We start from the raw sequence: 22663 nt of genomic DNA on the forward strand, positions 1-22663 counted from the left end.
CCAGAGGACTGGAAAAGGGCAAATACAGTACTAATCTTTGAAAAGGGAAACAAAGAGGACCTGGAGACTTATAACTAAGGCTGCAAGTTTTTCTCGGAGGTCAAAGTCACAGATTCCGTGACTTTCTGGGACCTCCGTGACTTCTGCAGCAGCCAGTGTGGTTGGCCCCAGGGCCGCCTGCACAGCTCAGGTGGCCCCTGGGCCAGCCGCACTGACTGCTGCTGGGGCAGTCTCAGGCCACTGGGCCTACCTCTCCCAGCAGCAGCAAGAGTTTGGGTGTTGGAGGGAGCTCAAGGATGGGGCGTGGGAGAGGGTGAGGGCTCTGGGCAGCGCTTACCTCGAGGAGGCTCCCAAGAAGCAGTGACATCCCTTGGCTTCTAGGCGGAGGGACCAGGGAGCTCTGCATGCTGCCTCTGCTTGGAGGCACTGCCCCTGCAGTTCCCATTTGCCGCACTACCTGGCCAATGGGAGCTACAGAGATGGCACTCAGGTTGGAGGCAGCATGCAGAGATGCTTAGCCACGTCTTCGCCTAGGAGCTGATGGATGTTGCCGCTTCCAGGGAGGTGTGGAGCCGGACAGGGAGCCTGCCAGCCCTGCCAACCCTCTGCCCCAGCACCAATGAGGGTCCTGGATTGCCCCCCGAGCACCCGTGGCACTGCCCAGGCCACCTCCCAGCAATTTAGTCAGAGGTATATAGTACAAGTCATGGACAGGTCATGGGTCATGAATTTTTATTTACAGCCCATGACCGGTCCATGACTTTTACTAAAAATAGCTGTGACGTAAAGTAAGGCTACGTTTTAAACTAAGGCTACGATTAAATCACAGAGTTCACGGAAGTCACGGAATCCATGACTTTCAGCGACCTCCATGACTTCAGCCTGCAGTGGTCAGGAGCTGCAGGGTCCCCTGCTGCCTGCAGGGGCAGGGAGCTATGGGGTACCCCCGCCACCTCTGGTGGCCCCGTAACTCCTGGCCGCTGCAGGCGGCAGGGGAACCCTCAGACCTCCCGGCTGCTGTGGGTGGCAGGAGAACCCCTGAGCTCACAGGCAGCGATGGTGGGGAATCCCCGAACTCACAGGTGGTGGGGGCCCCCAGAGCTGCTGGCCTGGCAGAGGAACCCCCAAGCTCCCAGCTCACTGGGGGTGGAGGGGGAACCTGCAAGCTTCTGGCCCTCACAGGCAGTGGTGGACCCCTGACACTGCAGGTGGCAGGGGTACCCCGCAGCCCCCAGCTGCTGCAGGCGGCTCCTAGCCCCTGCGCAGCTGCCGTGCTTCAGGAGTGTCAAAACCTGCAGATCCCCATTGTGTCATGGATATTTTTAGTAAAAGTCACAGACAGGTCACAGCTTCCGTTAATTTTTCTTTTTGCCCGTGTCCTGTCTGTGACTTTTACTAAAAATATCTGTGACAAAATCGTAGTCAGCCTAACTTTGATACACGGAAAAGTATTGAAACAAATTATTAAATAATCAAACTGTAAGCACCTAGAGGATAATAGGGTTAGACAGAATAGCCAGCATAGATTTGTCAAGAAAAAATCATGCCAAAGCAACATAATTTCCTTCTTTGACAAGGTTACCGGCCTATTAGATAGGAAGGAAACAGTAGAAATATTATGTCTTGATTGCAGTAACGTTTTTTCACACAGTCCAACATGATGTTCTCACAAGCAAACTAGGGAAATGTGGTCTAGATGAAATTACCATAAAGTAGGTATGATGGGTTTGATCACAGAGACCCCTATGGGACTGTCACCTGATGCGCTGAGACTACCTCTGAGCCTGTTTTCCCTGCCAGCTTGGGACTCCAGAACCCTGTCTTGTTGAGCCAGATATGCTAATCTGCTGCAACACAGACCCAGGGTCTGAATCACGTCCCCAAAGCTACACTTAACTGAAAATGGCTTAGGAAGTGCTCTGTCTCCCAAATAAACCCCAAATAAATCTGTTTTACTCTGTATAAAGCTTACAGAGAGTAAACTTATAAGTTTTCCGCCCTTTGTAACACTGATAGAGAGATATGCACAGCTGTTTGCTCCCCCAGGTATTAATTACTTACTCTGAGTTAATTAATAAACAAAAGTGATTTTATAAAGTATAACAAGTAGGATTTAAGTGGTTCCAAGTAGTAACAGACAAAACAAAGTAAAAAGAAAAGGAGTTCTTGTGGCGCCTTAGAGACTAACAAATTTATTTGAGCATAAGCTTAAATTTGTTAGTCTCTAAGGTGCCACAAGTACTCCTTTTCTTTTTGTGAATACAGACTGACACAGCTGCTACTCGGAAAACAAAGAAAGTTACCAAGAAAATGAAACAAAACATGCAAGTCTAAGCCTAGTACATTAAGAAACTGATTACAGATAAAATCTCACCCTCAGAGATGTCTCAACAAGCTTCTTTCACAGACTAGACTCCTTTCTAGTCTGGGTCCAATTCTTTCCCCTGGTACAGTCCTTGTTCCAGCTCATGTGGTAGCTAGGGTATTTCTCATGACTGCAGCCCCTTGTTCTGTTCCACCTTCTTGCATAGCTTTGGCACAAGGCGGGAATCTTTTGTCTCTCTGGGTCCCTACCCCTCCTTCTAAATGGACAAGCACCAGGTTTAAGATGGATTCCAGTACCAGGTGACGTCGTCACATGTCCTGAGAGACCCGAAGCATTCATTCTTCCTGGTCTGACTCACAGGAAGGCTTGTAATTAATCAGAGCTATTTACAACCAATTGTCCTAGTTGATGGGAGCCATCAAGCTTCCAAACCACCATTAATGGCCCACACTTTGCATAATTACAACAGGATCTCAGGGTTATATTTCATCTTTCTAGTTTCAGATACAAGAATGATACATTTATACAAATTGGATGACCACACTTGGTAGATTATAAGCTTTGTAATGCACCTTATAAGAGACCTTCTGCATGAAGCATATTCCAGTGACATTATATTCGCACTCATTTTCATGAAATCATATGGAGTGCAACGTCACAGTAGACGCAAATTGTTTGAAAGACCGTACTCAAAGAGCAGTTATCAATGGTTCCCTGCCAAATTGGGAGGTTTTATCTAGTGGAGTGCTATAGCAGTCAGTCCTGAGTCTGGTACTAGTCAATATTTTCATTAATGACTTGGATAACGGAGTGGAAAGTATGTTTAATTTTTTTGGATAAAACCCAGTGGGGAGGGGTTGCAAGCACCTTGAAATACAAAAAGACCTTGACAAATTGAAAATTGGTCTGAATTCAACAAGATGAAATTCAATAAAGACAACAAGAAGTACTTCACTTAGGAAGGACAAATCAAATGCACAAATACAAAATGGAGAATAACTGGCTAGGCAATAGTACTGCTGGAAATGATCTGAGGGCTACAGTGGATCAAAAACTGAATAGGAGTCAACAATGTAATGCAGCTGCAAAAAAGGCTAATAAAAAGGAGTGTTGTATGTAAGACATGAGACGTAATTGTCCTGGTCTACTTGGCACTGGTGAGGTCTCAGCTGGAGTACTGTGTCCAATTCTTTGTGCCACACTTTAGGAAAGTTGTGGAAAGAGAGAGAGTCCAGAGGAGAGCAACAAAAATGATGCATCTGAAGAAGCGTTTTTTTACCCAGGAAAGCTTATGCCCAAATAAATCTGTTAGTCTTTAAGGTGCCACCGGACTCCTCATTGCTTTTATAAAGAGGATGATAATCGATTGCTCTCCATTCCCGGAAGGTTGGAAAAGAAGTAATTGGCTTAATCTGCAGCGAGAGAGATTTAGGTTACATATTAAAAAAAAACTTCCTAATTGGACAGATAATTAAGTTCTGGACTAGGCTTCCAAGGGAGGCTGTGGAATTTCCAACACTGGAGATTTTTAAGAACACACTAGACAAACATCTGTCAGGAACAGTCTAGGTTTACTTGGTCCTAGCTCAGAGCAGGGAGCTGAACTTGATGACTTTTTGAGGTCCCTTCCAGGCCTACATTTCTATGATTCTATAATTTGCTTTGACTTGCAGAAGTCTCTCTGTTTGGATTCCAGCTCCATAAATGGGCAGGAGATTGCAGAGAACAGCACTAGCCATACTCTGCCAGAAACTCCCCACAAAACTTCTACAGGGCAACAGCTCACATGACAAAGCATGTAGTTCAATGCTACTCTTGTGCATTAGTTTTTTTCAGGACTGGAGCTTAAAGTTGTAAATGAACTACAGACTCTCACAAAGCCAAATTCTGTTCTTTTTGAAAAATGACTAGGAGAAAAAGTATTTACAGGAACAAGTTATCAAAGTAACCTTTGAAAAATTTGTCTATATGTATGATACCGCCCTACTTAAGTACCCACTCACATTTCACAAAGAATATTATGCAAAATCCCTGTGTAAAAGACCACTGAGTAAGTTTAGACCATGTCTTCTCTAGAAGTAATAGTAATACACACAAACACACACACAAAAGTTCCAAACGTTCCTTGCTTCTATTATTACAATTTCCCCCTACTGCTTAATGCCATTTTGGGAAGGAGATATGTACAGAAGTACTGTAACAGGATTGATCATACAGAAGACAAATTTGAACTAAAATAAAGCAATTTTTCACTTCATTGATTCTTCACATTGAAACTGGAATTGTGAGCATGCATGGGCATGTACAGAGATTATTCACTGAATTTAATTGAAAATGGCTAGTGTGCAAATGTTTGCAATATCTTCCAGCGTCCTCACTTCCAAATATTCTACACAAATTAACAAATAATTCAATTTTAAAAATTTCTTCTTTTTTCTTGGAGGAATGTGGAAGGTCAGAGAGTAGCTACTTTGCGCTCAGTAGTCCCACAGAAAAAATAAATTAAGAAATGGGGAAGAGCTACTGTAGTAGCATCAGGTCTAAACCCCTTCCAGAAGCAGATATGCACCTTTGAATTTGGCAAAGAAAGAAAAAGAATCTGTATTAAAATGTTTACATTCCAATTCATATGAAATCCGGTATACAGAAATTTAAGAGTTTCAAACTGGAACTGAGCCTTAAACTGTGCAACCCCTGGTATTCTGCTAATTAATTTTAAAAAACTTCTGAAGCACTTAAAATAATTACAAAAGAACTGAAAATTCATGTTTAGGCTTAGATATTTATACAAGTAGAACACCACAACATTCACTATTTGGATATGAGAAAACATACTGATGGCTCATTTATTCTGTAATTATTAAAATTTAGGACAGTGCATTTTAATACATGCAACTGTTTCCACAGTAAATGATGTACAAACAGAGAATCTGTAGTTAATGTAATCCAATAATTTATGAATAAAAAAATTTGCATTAACAAAAAATGTTCACACCTCCCTTCATTTTAGAAAAAAGCTAGTATAATGATACCAAATCAGACTATTGAAGTCAATGAAAGATACTTCTACGTATCCGAGGACTGAGTTGACCTTTGTAACTTTACATTTCTTTTTGTTAACTTAAACTATTCTTCTCAACCTTTATTTATACTTTTAAAATAACTGAAACTTTGATATTGTCAGAATTAGAGATCTAGGATCAAATTCTGCTGTTTGTACACTGCACATCTCAGGACCTTGCACAATTTCTGTAATCTAACACAACTCTGTCATGTAATTAATGTGAATATTGATTTTGTTATTCAAGTAGTGATATCGTGTACTGTAAATCTGTGCAATGGAAGATGGGTGCCCCCTGAGTTGTGGAGAAAAAAATCAACTAAAGGGGTGGGCAATAAAAGCAACATACTTTCTCTTCTTGAAAGCAAGCAAGCTGCAAATTGAATCATAGCATATTTTCAGGTTTCAGAGTAGCAGCCCCGTGTTAGTCTGTATTCGCAAAAAGAAAAGGAGTACTTGTGGCACCTTAGAGACTAACAAATTTATTTGAGTATAAGCTTTCGTGAGCGACAGCTCACTTCATTGGATGCATTCAGTGGAAGTGAGCTGTAGCTCATGAAAGCTTATGATCAAATAAATTTGTTAGTCTCTAAGGTGCCACAAGTACTCCTTTTCTTTTAGCATATTTTCAGAATCCCTTAATTGCAACTCCAGGAATACTTTACATTTTTACTAGTAAATCCTATTATGTTGCCATTAATGCAGACATGACTCAAATCAGGGCTTTTATGTTGTATACTGTAAATAGTTAAAGTGAAAATGTAGCTACTGATAGCAACTATAATTTTCCTATTGCAGTGCGATATTATCTCTTTGATTGGTGTATGTTTCATATATCCTTTAACTAACAGCCCATTTTGGGGAGCATAATCATTATCATATAAAATACACCCCTGATTCCTGTTTCAAAGAATCTTATTAAATGTGTTTAAATTACACAAGTACCAGTATTTTCACTTTTAATAATGTAGGAGAAGAGTTACTCCACAATTATATATGAAATTAGTAACAAAATACACATTTTGCATGTTATGCACTCAGGTACTTTACATAGGAAAAGGGAAAATCATTGACAAAACTATTTCAGCTACAAAGAACGAATTTGCAGCAAATCATATGTATAATTTCAAAAGATTAAAACCTGGCCACGTATAAGATACCAAAGCAGAAATTAATTCACACACTCCAAAAATTTTGCTAAATTATGACATCTTATCTGTATTATTTATGAACTACAGTAGAACCTCAGAGCTACCAATGCCAGAGTTACGAACTGACCAGTCAACCACACATTTGGAATCGCAAGTACGCAATCAGGCAGCAGCAGAGACCAAAAAAAAAAAAAAAAAAGGAAATATAATACAGTACAGTACTAAACGTAAACTACTAAAAAATAAAGGGAAATTTTAAAAAAAGATTTGACAGGGTAAGGAAACTGTTTCTATGCTTGTTTCATTTAAATTAAGATATTTAAAAGTAGTATTTTTCTTGTGCATAGTAAAGTTTCAAAGCTGTATTAAATCAATTTTCACTTGTAAACTTTTGAAAGAACCACCATAACGTTTTGTTCACAGTTACGAACAACCTCCATTCCTGAGGTGTTCATAAGTCTGAGATTCTACTGTATGAGACACAATCACCTGTTTAGTTTTCTTTAAAAGTTGATTGGAGCAAATATAAATATTTCAGCTGTTTTATGTAATCTTACCATTATAAAGTAAGAAATAAATGCATGTCCCACAAACGTATTTCACCATCAAACTAAATTAGTTGCAATGAGAAGAAAATCAACACAAATTGTACCTACAGACCCCAGAAAGATTTCTATTCCTTTTCATTTCAAAGACAAATTAAACTACAAAATACATATTTACAAGTCTGAGAGGCCTTTGCATTTAACATTGTTTACATTGTGTGTCTGCTTTATTTTCCACCTAGCAACAGTGTAAGTGTCCTCAAAGCTGTGTTATTAAATAGCAGACACTGATGAGTTGACTAGATTAAAAAGCAACGCATTACTTCTATCTCTTGTCGTGCTTTATAAAGACATTATTAACTCCTTGTTTTACAGCCCATAAAAATGTAAATCTTACCAGCTAAAGTATCTTTTATTGAACCTTAAGTTTCTTTCTAAAATGCCAGAAGAACAGGTACTTCAATACCACAAAAAGGATAGCACACAGCACTTGTCCACACTCACAGTCAGGCAGCAGCTGCTCCGTTTAAAGCTACAAACTGTGGCAAAATGCATAACTGACATGCTTTGTGTAAGCCATGAAGAAGACATGCATTTGGCTTGCTTGCTGAAAGGTCAGGTTACCCACCTCCTCAGATAAAAGTTGAAATACTGGGACTCAAATGAGCCTTTGATTTTGAGAACACAATTATACACAAAATCGATTTTAATCGTGTTAAATTTTTGTATATATGTGTCTTATATAGGAAATAAGTTTGTTTACCTGCAGCACTGTGAACAAGTGACATTTATTTTTATCAGTGCTGTTTAAGTAGGCAAAAGGTAGTTGTTACAGGGCCCACATAGAGCCCTCAAGCAGCAAAGCATGGCAATACATGCAAGTCCTGCCTCAGCTACTCCTTCTTCAGTCCCCAGAGCTGACTGGAGTTACCCAGTTTTTTTGCCACAGATCAGAGCAGCAGCCATCTCGCCCACCCAGAAAAGAAATAATGTCCCTCTCAGAGTCTCATGTAAGCCCTGTTTCTGAACATCACTTGATTAATATAAGTGCATCATTCACAGGTCCCTCAAAGTGAAACAGTTCACAAATCCCAAAGTAAAACAAGTTACAAAGGTGTTCATTAGTTCTATTCTCCCTATCCCAGGCTCCCCCTACCTCCAGCTCACCTACCTAAGAGGCAACAATCCTTGTCCCATGATATTTGTGCCTCTGCTCCAGGACCACTACCATGCTGGCCATTCGCCAAGCGCCTTACAAGTCTTCCGCTACAGCTCTTCTCTCTAGACTTCTGCAAGGAGGCACCCCACTGTTCCATTCCCCATGCCTCCTTTGCCTGAGTTCTATCCCTCATATTCCTCTGGAATCACCCTCTTCTCTTCAGTTCAGCTAGCTCCTGGCTGAGCCAGCTCTTCCCCTTTACTGATAGCCTTCTGCTAGTTAGGGTTCCCCAACTCTGGCCAGTCTTGTCCCACCAACTTTCTTCTGTTCTCTCTGTGCCAGCTCTTCCCCCAACCCCCAGCAGCCCCCAAATTGTGCTTTCTGGATGGGGGAGAGAGGAAGAGACACATGCTCATACAGCTCACCCCAGGGAACCCTCACCAGCTCCCTCACGCTCCTTCCCACCTCTGCTTCCTCTGTGTCCTAACCTGCCTGGCTTTTCACACTTAATGCCTTCTATCAGGCAGCTGATTAGTCACAAGTGGAACTGAACCCATTCTTCTTAAAAAGGACCAGTCATCCTGTAAAGATAATAAACTGAATTAGTTTTGCTTTCGGAAACTTTACTCTAAGCACTACAAAACCTGTAGGTTAGGGGGTTTTGTTTGTTTGTTTTTTGTTTTTAATTTCAAGACTTCCTTCCTGAAACACCCAGTATGTACCCCATCCTAGTTTTACTAATAGAGTGATATGGCATCAACTTAGATATTGAGACAAATAGCTAGAGAGAAAGCTGGGATCCCAGGCAGTTATTTGTTTAGCTTGGAAAAATAGGGGGGAAAAACCCTTTCTGAATCATTCAGTAAGTCGGATTCACTGTAAAAAAACACTAAGTGAGGGGCTTATAAAGAGATAGCCACCTCTTGGACTGCATCTTAATTATCATCTTACACAGATATCATAATTCTCCATGGGTCATAGCTATAGTGGCATTTTTATCTCTGTTTCATCTTACCCTAACCTGAACTTTGTCTATACTCCAACTTTTTCCAGTGCTACAAGCAGCAGAACTACACAAGTGGAAAATCAGATCTATTAAGTTAGCTAGGGTAGGGAAGACTTAAGGAAAGAAAGCCACCATAAGTAACCTCTCTCTCGGAAGTCAAGAAAACTACTTACTTAGACCTGGAACTCAAATAACTACACTTAAGCGTGATTTGGTTACATGCTGCATACACTTTTTGTTTGAAAAAACTTGACTTTTTTTTTATATGGAACTGGAAATAGAGCCTGGCAATAACACCACTCAGGTTTAAGAAAACAAAACAAACATGTAAATCTGGTGTTGTTTCAATGCTACAATTGACGGCTACTAAATTTACATAACTGAGGAATTAATATTAAATATTATAATACAAGATTCATCATGGAGATGAAGAAGAGATAAAAATATGTTAACGAAAAATTGACAAAAATATGAATTTTTGTTCATTATTTCTCTATCAATAAAAAGAATAAAATAGCTCACCATAGAAAACATTTTGAGTGATCACAGAACAATTGGTAAAACAACATTAGATATATTTTGAAACCAAATGTCTGTTTGAAAGGCTAACAAAAATTCAGAATTTCTTTTAATAAGAAAACTGTAAAGGATATCTTAGAATTTAACCAAAAGCACATATTAGTATCCCACATATTTTATCTGATCATAAATAAAATAGCATTTTACTATAAATGTAGTGATTATTTTCTTCTCATTTGTTTGCTGGAAACAAAACTTCAAGGGAATCTTTAGTGATGACTCAATGTCTTGAGGTCCTTGGGGTTTTTTTTTGCTTCTGACTGACAAGCTAACATAAACATACCAAGCAAGTTCCACTCTACACTATAAATGTTCCCATGGACATTACTTTTACAAGGCTCATGCAAATGAGTTTTTAGCCTTTTAAAATAATAAACAATTTAGATACACTCCAAAGGATTAACTACATGCACTAAAAATCCCATTTTTTTCAGACTAATTAAACTTCATAAAATGTACAAACTTTCATTTTAAAATTAACTTCACTATTTGCACACACTCTCTCTCTCAGCCATGGTCCACACACTCATACTCAGCAAATCCTTTATTTCACAGCTAACAACAGAGGAAATCTTAATATGGCCAGATTCATGCCCTGCGTTAAGCTACCTTTTGCTGGTGGAAACAAAGGCTACAGACCCCTCCAACAGAAAACGTGCCTGAAGCAACATCGGACTCAACTACACAAATACAGCACCTGGTCTGCGTGAGCCTTGGCAACACCCTGTGCAGTCTGAAAAATCGCACCCAGGAGACACGCTCATTCATCTCCTCTCCTGACCAGCCACCACTAGGAGAGGCTCCTATGGAACCCCAGCTGTAATTTCTTCCAGCAGAATTCCTGTGAAATGGTGGCAGTGGTGGTACTGGGGGTTAATTATCCCCCTCTGACACAGCTTTCTCTGTAAATATGGGGGTGAAACAAAAGCACCGACACACCCAACTCCTATTGATTTCAATGGACATTAGGCACTTAAGTGCTTTGAAAATTGCACTAAGTACCTAACTGCATCTTTAGACACCTAAATTCCTTTAAATATCTGGCCCAGTCACAAACAGTATGTGTCACCATCTTGTCCATATAGAAATGTAAAACTGCAGGGCAGCAAAATAAAATCTACAATAAGCTATCTCAAGTTTTCATGTTACGTACACTCATGAAAAAGAAAACCCTGAGAAACAAGTAGTATGTAGTGAACAAATACTACATCCATCAATTTACTAAGGACTAAGCATAAATGACATTAAAATATTATTTGGGGTTTTTTAAAAAATTGGTCAAGTAAGAGAATCAGCCATAAAGAGGTGGAAAAAAACATCAGGAAAAAAAATTCTATCCACACACTTAAGCAGAGTTGATGGTATAATTAACACACAAGTCCTCAGAGTTTTAATTTCTTAACTCTTGTCAAACATGAATCTGTGAAATGATTGCCTTGTAAGCCTGAAATTCCTGCTGTTTACATCTGAATGGTTGTCGAATCTAAACTGAGTCAATGTTAAATTACTAATCTGGTATTTTCTGGTCAACTAAGGGAATTCTCTTATCCTCTGGGAACATCTGTCTTTAACAATAATGTTCCACAGGATTCCAGGCTGCCAGAGTTGCGTCACTGAGACTGTGAGTGAATAAAATATCAGACCTATGGCCATTTCCACTAGTTTAAACAAAACATCAGACTCCTTTGAGTTATAAAGAGTTAACATCAGTTACTGGAATCACAGCTGACACAAAATGTTCTCACCAGAGACACCTGAGTCATGCGTTTTGCTACCCTTTTTATATTTGGCTCAATTTATTTTTCAAATTGTAAAATAATATACGCATGTACAGAGAAAGCAAGCCTTAAGGTAAAACTTTGACCAATGTCTTGCTGAATCACAGTGGGGAATATAGAGCAGCTGAAACAACCAAAATATTTGACATTTCCAGATTCTTAAGTTATTAAAAAGTATTTCTGTATTCTTCAGTTATTTTATGGATTTAGTCAATGATTAAATGAGTCAGGAATTAAATTCCCTGTCTCATGTATCTTGAGTTGTGGCAGGTGCTTGGCTTAGCATATTAGTAAAGTAGTATCACTGTATTACTGATAGAGTGCTATGCACCTGTAGAAAAAGGAAAAAATAAAACAGATTAAGCATAATCTGTATGCTTAATTGTATTTTCCTGAACCTTTTTACCTTTTTAAAAATGAAAAAAAATTAAACTTTTCATCATCTTGAAGAAAGAGCTCTTGCATGGGTAAATAATTTGTTCCATATGGGGTAGATGTAGCCCATGTTATAGTTAAAAAGAAGCTTGCAAGTATTTATCCACTTGAATAGGTAGTTTAAAAACTTCTGTAGTTTTGTAAAGTAAGGGCTTGTCTACAGGTTAAGTCGACTACAAGTTAAACTCTCCCTGCCATGGTGCAGGTAAGATGGAGTGAGTTGCCATATTCCTTAAAGTTTCTTCCTTTTCACTGCTTACCACTGCTAGATGGGAAGGTTGATATTCAGTAGGACAGAAAAGTCATTCCTTGCAAATGCATGTCAAATGTAACACCTAAAATATAAGAAGTGGCCATTGCTGTGACCGTTAGGACAGAATTAACACAGGATTTACATCATGGCTGTAAATGAAATGTTCCTGGTTGTCACCAACAACGTAGATTAGGGAAGAGTACCACAAGGAACCAAGGCAACAAAGGGGCAGGACTACGAGCAAGAATTCCAAGATGCTCTCCCTCCCAGCAGCCAGGAACTCTTCCTGGTCTCTTCTACATTACCACTCAAAATCCCTCAATAAAGCCAATTCTCTTGTGATAGATGTTTATTTCATAATGACATTTTACCAATAGTAAATTTATGTCTCCACTGTATCTATAAACAAAGTCTCTATAAATAGTATAAAACAAGCAACCTTCTTGTTTATGGTCAATATTTTGAGAATTAAACAAACATGCATCCCTCCATCAAAGTCAGTTTTGATCCATTCAACTTTTAAATGGCGATTTTAGAATAAGATACATGCTTAAATTGCAGCAAGGGTGGGTGGCTCAGGTTGGACATTAGGAAAAACTTCCTATTTATCAGGGTAGTTAAGAACTGGAATAAATTGCATAGGGAGGTTGTAGAATCTTTATCATTGAAGATTTTTAAGAGAAGGTTAGACAAACAACTGTAAGAAATGTTCTAGATAATACTTAAGTCCTGCCATGAATGCTGGGGACTAGAGTAGATGACCTCTCGAGGTCTCATCCAGCCCTATGATTCTATAATACTCCTGCTCTCATAGATATCATAGAATAAACTTAGAATTACCTAGGCAATCCATATTCTCCCATCAAAGAATGAATAGTATCAGTTTATGTTTAAGAAAGCATTTGTATATGTGATGAAGTGGAGAAACTGCATGGAAGGGGCTAAAGAGAACCTTTGGGTCCAGTCGGCCTCGACTCGTCATACCTGCAGCCAATGCCTGGCCTGGAGTGGGAGGAAAAAGAGAAACTGGCTCAGTTCAGGGCTGACTGTAAAAGAAGCAGGAGCTAGCTGCCTCCCTACTGGAGGGGAAGGATCACTAGCCTGCCAGTGAAGGCAGTCACCAGGAAATAAGTACCATCTCCCTGGCTAATGAAGATTGTGGAGGAGACTTAGGAGCACCTGGCCTAAGAGAGAATTCGATAACTGTAGCACAGAGTTCTTGTTGGGTTCCAACCCTGCCAAATTTACAGCTGCCCCACCCAGAATCAACCTGGGACCACATCAGGATACCACCCAAGGTGCACAAGGAGACACTGCTTGAGACAAGCCATCACAGCAACTTGGATTATATGGGCTGTGCCCCAAACTGAAGGAACAGCGGTAGGAAGGAGCACAGGACAGTGGCCATAGACTCCCCGCAGGGAGATCCATAATTCAGGGGTTGACTCACACAGGCCCTGGACTAGGACCTGCTGGAGTGGGAGGGACCAGGTTCCACTACCCCAAAGACTCAGGCACCTTGAACAGGGAAGCAAGGGGCCGGAAGTCATGCATTCCAACCAACAGGCCACCCGGCCCTCCCAGGCCCCTGTTACAATACAGTACTTACATAAAATCAATAATGTATTTTTCAGTTAAATGTACTAATACATACACATTTAAAATTTTTAGGACCTTAATTTTAATCACCACAGCATGTTTTAAACCTGGATGACAGAATGTTTCACATATTATATATAAACATTTTGACAAAAGACCTTTTTTTACTTTCAGTAACAAACAAGTTTCTAGTTCATTTGACAGAGACTGAAATGTATCTTGAGAGTATATCCAAAATTGTTACAATGTTTTGAGAGATCTTTAACTCATATCTCATTATCTGCTATTCTATTATATGCGAATATTTGTCAACATACAGTACTGTAAATACAGTGCCATTCAATATATCCTTCCCTATCCATTTTTATACAGCATATCCTAAAACAATCCCTAAAAACAACCTATAAGGTAACTCCCTGTTGAACTAGATAAAGCACGCAAAATGAATGTTTCACTAAGCAAACGAATGTACTACTCCACAATGATTAACTACTCCCTCCAATCTTTGCCCTATATAATGCTATTTTGATCAACACCTGCAGTTACCAAGATTTAGATAACTAAACAAATATACAGAACAAAATGTTTAAACTTAAATGTATTTTTTGTAACTGCAAACTAGTAACTAGATGATTCTAGGTTTTCCATAGTTAGATGTATATAACATTGGTAACTACTTTTCAATAAACTTTCAAATAAACGTATATAATTTCTCTGTTTTTGTGAACATTTTCTAGTCCTATTTATAGCACTGCTACTGTTGTACTACCATTACACTTACACTCTCCAGCTCTTCCTCTTATCCCTTTCCAATCCATTCACTAATCACTGCTTTCGCTTCCTTCTTTTGCACTCAGCTTCATGCCTTCTTCCTTGAGACCGCTTAGCTTATATCTAGGGCCTCCTTTCTGTCTCTATCTCATTATATCTTTTCCAAGTTCCTTCTCAAAACACACTTCTTCAAGGAAGGTTTATAAGCACTCTTTTTTTATTATAATAATAAATGAAACTCTCAAGACTTGTGCATAGTGACCTAAACTGCAAGTTCTTATTGCTGACACATCCCTAGCCCTCTTCCACTCACAGTTTACCACCTATTCCTAATCCCCCCCATCCATTTTAGGGCTTTAATTTATAAGCCGATTTGCATGAGCAGACAACTGTACTCATGCATAGTCTCATTAACTTTAATGGGACTCTACGCAGGCTCAAGGATCCAATCACACTGATCAGATTGCAGAAGTGAGGCCTTCAATTGTAAACTCTTCTGAGCAGGAACTGTACCATTATTTGTCTGTAAAGAGAAGAAGGATGATCTTCTGATTAAGGAATTGGATTGGGACCCAAGAGATCTTGATTCTGTTCCCAGTTCTGTCACAGACTCTGTGTGACTCTGGGCGACTCTGGGCAAGTAACAATTTCTATTGCTTCAAAACCCCAGTTGAGAAAACACACTTCCCTTTCTTATAGGGTACACTAATGTATCTGAGGTGTTCAGATACAACAGAGATGAGGGCATAGAAAACCAGTATTTAACGAACCACATATGCTTATAGTATAGTACTGTGTAAAATAATAATGACAACAAAAATTATTAGATATAGTATAGACTTGTCTAAAGTAATGAGTCCATTCAATTGATAAAAAGGAGCTCTTGCCAAATATTTAGATATTACAGTACAAAGAAACCTGTCTTGACAACTATGGCATAAACTTTAATTATTGGGATGGTGACAGGAACATTTCTAAAGAGAAACAAATATTGACATTTCTTTTGTTATATGGAATATTTCAGTTTACAGGCATTTTTACTATCTCACCAAACTGACACAGCTACCCACTTCTTCACCGACTGAATTGTACAGGAAAGCTTCTGCAAGCATACAGTACTTTCGCCTATCTACGCCAGTTCCACAGAGGGGAATATACATTATTGTACACAGTGCAGCATTCTATAATATGAAGATTTTCTGTATTTAATATATTTGTATAAAAGTTAAAAACAACAAAATTTTCCTTTATTACCTTTAAGCATTGTTCTTCCAGTTGACCCTCCAAAGATGTTTAGAAGACCACTTCTTGCTCCCAGTGATGTAGTTGCTTCTAGTAGAGCACCAGTGATAAAGTTAGAGAGTGACGTCCTTTGTAAAGTGGCACGGTACTCAGGGCAAGCACTTTCTACGCATGGTTTTACAAAAGAGACGTTTTTGCATCTGCAATCTGCATCTAGTGTTGGAAGCTCTCTCAGAGGATGGAGACAATATTCAAAAGTATCTTCCGCCGCCTCTTCCTCCTTCACTGCATTGTAGATCTGTGAAAAATATAAAAGCATGAAGTGTTAGTTCAATTTGCTGAGGACAATAAATTGAACCTTCCGAAAAAACATCAGCATGACTTCTTGTAAAAGTTCAATGGGCTCAAAGAGTAAAGACTCTAGCAGCTGGAACATTGTATTTATATATTAAACTGTAAAATACTAAGAATCCAAACCTTATTTGCAAAGATTTTGAGTGGGGATTTTAAACTAGCTATTTAAATAAGGCTGTTTTCTAACAGGATGCTTAAAAACTACAACTTTAGTGTGTCCCAATTCCAAACAGGCTTTACTGATCATCATATTACTAAAATATGCCATGAAGAGAAATTGAGGCAACATTTAAATTAAAAATTATTTATGACATTATTATAAGACTAGACATTTTTTGACTAATTAATAATGTCCTATTGATTTCAATGGCAGTAAAAACAGTTTCATTAAGAGATTTTTTTGGTTTAGGGTTTTGTTTTTTTTTAATCCATAAGAACAATCTTTCAAAATGTTCTGGTATTATGCTCATTACCTACATCCAGCATATGCCTAGGTTCTCTGCCTAATATTGGTTTAGTTCTCTTTTTCCAATACTCATGCTCAGACACTAATTAAGTTCATTCTATGGCTTAGCTACCAAGTAATTTTTGTTTACTTTAAAAGAGCCTAATGATCAAAGCAAAAAGCTTCCAGAAATCTTTTTCATGTAATATACAAGCAAACACTTGATATTTCACAGTCTTATATGGCTAAACTGCCGATTAATGTTAATACTCTGTTTTCAAGATTTACTTTTTGAAATTAAATAATGTGAATTAGCAAACCAAAAGTTAATGTAGCAAAAGGTTAGCTAAATAGTTACCAGTATGGATACCGAGAAGTTGCAAAGGCCTGTCCCGAAACCAGACAGCAGTGCAAGCAATTTACACCTTTGGAGTTAAATCATTATTCTCACTTCACTCAATAAATCTACTCTACCTGAAATAATTACTCCTGAATTTAACATTTAAGTAGTTTTAAAACCGACAAGTTAATCTTATGAATGCTGCAGATTAAGGAAGGATTTTACTAGGTGAGAGACTGACTGCATTTGCTTTGCTTTTTAAAATTATTTTATTAGCTCTTGGGTTTCCTTTCTCTCCACCCTCACAGCAAGGTTCACTGCTACAGTATTTCCAGACATGGCGACATGAAAGGAAAGAGAACACATTATAAAGAAAGGGGAAATCTAGATACAGAGCAGCGGAAGGTAGGCTACTCAGGATGAACTGTGAAGGAAAAAGAAAAGGAGTACTTGTGGCACCTTAGAGACTAACCAATTTATTTGAGCATGAGCTTTCGTGAGCTACAGCTCACTTCATCGGATGCCACGAAAGCTCATGCTCAAATAAATTGGTTAGTCTCTAAGGTGCCACAAGTACTCCTTTTCTTTTTGCGAATACAGACTAACACAGCTGTTACTCTGAAACCTGTGAGGGAAAGTATCAACAAAATCTACAAACACAAACAATTGTCAAAAATACGGCATCCAAGGTTGTACTAATGTTACTAGAATATTTTTTATAAACGCAGTGGATTTTGCCTCATACACTATGTAGGACAACAAGACAAAGTCTGCTGCACTCTGAAATCAGAACTGAAGTGCCTCTGAAGGGAGATTTTCAAAGTTACAGATGACAGTTATGCACCTAACTTTAATGAAAGTCCATGGGAGGGGTAAGCACTTATCTGTCATTGTACCATGAACAAATCTTCCTCCTACAAGTGACTCGATCTCCATAATACTCTTCACCCTAACTGAATAGATGAGAGAGTCCTGAGCCCAGACCACCTTGTAAAGGTGCATAGTACTGTCATATCTGGACTCAGACCATTAGTTCCGTCCTTCAATAACTTTGTACTGTGATTCCATGAGATCTTGATAGCTAATCAGTATAATGATGATTCATTGCTTAGACACGAGACTACCAAAAAAAACCTAGGTGGTAGAGAGTGGTGCTAGTGATTCAGGCACTTTTCTTTAATCAATTCCCTAGAGATACCATCTTCCGAATAAGATGTAAAACTAAGACTTTGTTCCATTAAAGATCCCTTTTACATTTAACCTGGCAATGTTAGCTACGGTGTTGTGGCCAAAGTCCAACTTATGTATGTATTTCTATTTACTACAAAATTTCCCATCCAGGGCAAACATACAATCTTTATAAAAAGCAATATAAAATAGGGTCTAAGGTCCCAAAAATAAGGACTCTCCCAAACCACCACAGCTCAGACTATAAAGTTATACCAAGCAATTATTCATCACCCCTTCTAAAATGTATAAAACAGATGAGCCTTGCAGCACAACCTGAAGATTAACAAATCCAGACTCTGGAACACCAACAGAAGCAAATTCCACAGTCAAGGATCCCTCACTGAAAACACACTACATTCAGTCCTATCACAATTAAACAGGGCAATGTTAGTTCAGTCAAGTTGTCCTTGTTCTCCAACACCAGCTTTCATTTTGATCAGACTGGAGGCAGTCTTCTCAGTTCAAGGACCTCATCCCTGGATCTTCCTCACCAAAGTCCTCTAGCTATCTGCAAGTTTTGGTGTAAGGCTATCAGTTCATGCTTGTCCACTTTGCCTTTCTTATTCACAAGCACTTCCTATTTAGAGTTGTTTTTTTTAAATTCATTGACTATGTTATTGACAAAATGGCTGCTTCTCTCACATATATTGGGCTGAATTCTATTTGTTCTTTTAACTTTCATATATATAATTAATTATAATGATATACAAATATACATTCATAAAGCACTTCAGAATTTTTAAGTGAAAGGTGCTATAGACATGCACAGTAATGTGATGGTAGCACAAACAGTGCTACTTGCTTAACAGTTTTTTCTAGATGATCTTTGGAAATGGTTTGCTTTTGGTCAACTGCCCTTCCCCTGCCCCTCAGTTGTGTGTTTTACTCCCAAAGCATCCTCACACATATTTAACATTGTAATTTAACTTGAAATTACGAAAAATTCTATCTATAAATGTGCGCATTAGGCTTCAATTTACTTCACTGGCAGACCCCACTCCATTTTGCCCTTTCTATATTATACCAATGGGAGATAAACAGCAACCATTAGTGGTTTACTTTCATATAATTTATATCACCATACAGCAATATGAACACAGTTTTACTACAGTACAACTAGACTCAACTTATAGTTAAAGGCATGGTTGCAACATGCTTAAAACTCTAAACGTAATTTGAACAGATGCATAAAAAGATATAAATTAATGTGGTGATATTTTTGATACCTTGTACCAATTCTGCAGTTTTCATTCAGGCAAAACACTCATTGAAAGCAACTGATGTTTTGTTTGAACTAGTGCTGCAGCATTTGGCTCCCAAGTAATATATTGGAATTCATTTTGAGCCATAATATTTGGGACTCAAATATAATGCAATGTTTATTAAAATAAATATTTTAAACTTAAATTTAGTATTTGTTTATTCCAATACAACAACTCTGGGGAAACAAATTTCAATTTTATTTAGTCTATAATGTGTAATTTACTATTATGATAATTGATAATTTAATATCACATTTAGTAATGCAATTCAATTACTCCCGGACAGAAAACTCTCAGACTTGTTAATATAGAATGTAAACCACATAAACAATCTCCATGGATTTAAACTTTTCCAAGGTGAGTCACTTCTGAAGCTCTTAATTTTATTAGAAATACAGTATCTGTGACTCAGAACCCAATGTTGAGACAACCTGACTGACCTCTAAGGGCTCCTTCTAAAATTAGAAAACAATGAATGAGATCTTTAGGCATTTGATGTCAACAGGATGAATCAAACTTAGCTTATTACTAGATAACAAATATAGATTTCTTAACTCCAGTGAGAATGTAATGGTATACTGAAATAAAGGCATGAGACCTTGTCATTTTTCCATAATTAATATTATTTTTCATCTGGTTTCTTAACTTTTTCTAACATTCTATGGAAAACATTAAGGTTTTAATTGTGGCACTTTTTTTTTTTTTTTAGAATGCAACTGTTTTATGAATTCTGCACAATCACAGACTCATAGAAGATTAGAGTTAGAAGGAGGTCATCTAGTCCCACCCCCTGCTCCAAGCAGGGGATTGGACTATATAGGCATGAAGTTAGTTACTTAGTTCAAGGAAAGCAAGAATGAACTCTAAGCAAGAACACAGTCCTAATTTTGACCAAGGAAGAAAAGGTGCTCTCAGAAGAGGTACTTCCTCCAGTAAACAACTTCAGGGAAAAACTGGGTGATTGTATGCCATGCATTTCAGAATGGTGTAGCAAGAAATGCTGAACACAGGGCCCATGGAGACATCTCTCTCTCCATGCTGTTCAGGAGAAAAGGGAGTTCCTCCCCCATGGTATTCTACACCACACCATATCGGCCTATATATATTACTTTTTAAAAACCTTATTAAAAGAATGTTAAGGTTGCAAAGTCAAGCTCACAAAAGTTAGGAAATGCCAGAATTAATGTAGCCCATGCCATCTCAATCCAGCCCCCTTATATATATGTGCATTACAATACAGTCTTTAATTACATGATCACATCCTATTTTGTCCACAGGACCCCTGCCTCATTTAGCGCACAGGATGGAGTGTGCTCACTGAATGGTTACTGTAAATATGTAATTATTTCAATCCTCATCATTTGATGTTGGCCCCATGCATTATTTACTGCATACCATCCAAGCCCTGCACTGAAAACAGAACCATTACTTTCCTTAAAGGTTTTGTCTATAGTGATCTCATATATCTTAGTTCTTTAAAAATATTAATGAATTTATCTTCAAACATCCCTGTGAGGTGAAATAGTGGTATTATCCTCATTTTACACCTGGGGAACTGAGACACAGACTGAACCTAAACTTTTCAAAACTATCAACAACTTTTGAATACCCAATTTGAGAAACCAAGAGTTTTCGGAGTACATAGCATTTTATAGCACTTTATAGGTTTATTGATCAGCTCTTATTATCCTCAGTTGTGGCTGTGAGTGCTTAGAGCTTCTAGAAAGCACAATCCAGGTGTCTCAGGTTGGGTACACAGAAAATGAGGGACACACTGTGGCCAGCTGTGAAAATGTTGGATTATATGTGTGATGTTGCACTCCATATGGAAATATGCTTATTAATATGATGTAACTGGAATATGCTTCATGCAAAAGGTCTCTTGTAAGGCATTACAAAGCTTATAATCTACTGAGGGCGTTCATCCTATTTGTATGCATGTATCATTCTTGTATCTGAAGCTAGAAATATGAAGTATAACTCATTAATGGTGGTTTAGAATCTTGATGGCTCCCATTGACTAGGACATTAGTTGTAGATGGTTTATTTACCTGCAAGCCTTCCTGTGTACGTGTGGGCCAGCCTGTGGGTAATGAAGAATGAGGTCTCACAGGACATGTGACCATGTCACATGATACTGGAATCCATCTTAAATCTGGTACTTTTCTATTTAGAAGGAGGAATGGGGACCCAGGGAGACAAAAGATTCTCACCTTGTGCCAAAGTTATAAAAGGGGGTGGAAGAGAACAAAGAGGGCCAGTCATGAGACAGCCCCTGCTTAACACCTAAGATGTCTGCTGGAACGAACAAGAACTGAACCAGGGGAAAAGATTGAGCCCAGACTAGGAAGGAGTCTAGTCTGTGAAAGAACCTTATTGGAACATCTCTGAGGGTGAGATTTTACCTGTAATCAATTTCTTAATGTATTAGGCTTACACTTGTGTGTTTTTGCTTTATTTTGCTTGGTGACTTACTTTGTTTTGTCTGTTATTACTGAAAACCACTTAAATCCTACTTTTTATACTTAATAAAATCACTTTTGTTTATTAATGAACCCAGAGTAAGTGATTAATACCTGGGGGAGCAAACAGCTGTGCATCTCTCTCTATCAGTGTTATAGAGGGTGGAATATTTATGAGTTTACCCTATATAAGCTTTATACAGAGTAAAACGGATTTATTTGGGTTTGGAGCTGGGTTTCTGGGTGTTGGAGATAGGTGACCTGCTGAGCAGTTTTTGGTTGAAGTCTGCAGCTTTGGGGGTGTGGACCAGACCTGGGTCTGTGTTGCAGCAGGCTAGAGTGTCTGGCTCAACAAGGCAGGGTTCTGGAGTCCCAAGCTGGCAGGGAAAATGGGCTCAGAGGTAACTTCAGCACATCAGGTGACAGTCCCAAGGGGATCTCTATGACCAAACCCATCACAATGTGGTTTGACCAAAATCATAAAGAAATCCTGTGGCAGAAGTAGGCATAGAATCCTTTTTTCCAGGGTGAAATTCAACTGCCTAAACCATGAAATAACCCTTTCTTTTCCTGCAGTTCCCTGCCTCACTCACCACATACTTTCTGGCTTCTGTAACAAATGAAGCAGGGGTCCTAAAGACAAGGTTTCTTCACTACCCAACCCT

The 22663-nt window shown here is 38.5% G+C and overlaps 1 protein-coding gene across 1 annotated transcript in view; it reads right to left on the reverse strand.

The window, feature by feature from the left end:
- PLCE1 (phospholipase C epsilon 1) overlaps positions 1 to 22663 on the reverse strand; it is a 284605-nt gene that overhangs the window by 154149 nt on the left and 107793 nt on the right. Inside the window, exon 2 of the mRNA XM_077822515.1 lies at positions 15918 to 16203. Within this exon, the coding sequence (XP_077678641.1) occupies positions 15918 to 16203 (286 nt within the window). The remainder of the gene's footprint in view (positions 1 to 15917; positions 16204 to 22663) is intronic.

The sequence above is a fragment of the Eretmochelys imbricata genome, chromosome 7 (genome assembly GCF_965152235.1).
Source record: "Eretmochelys imbricata isolate rEreImb1 chromosome 7, rEreImb1.hap1, whole genome shotgun sequence".
NCBI classification, from domain to species: domain Eukaryota; kingdom Metazoa; phylum Chordata; order Testudines; family Cheloniidae; genus Eretmochelys; species Eretmochelys imbricata.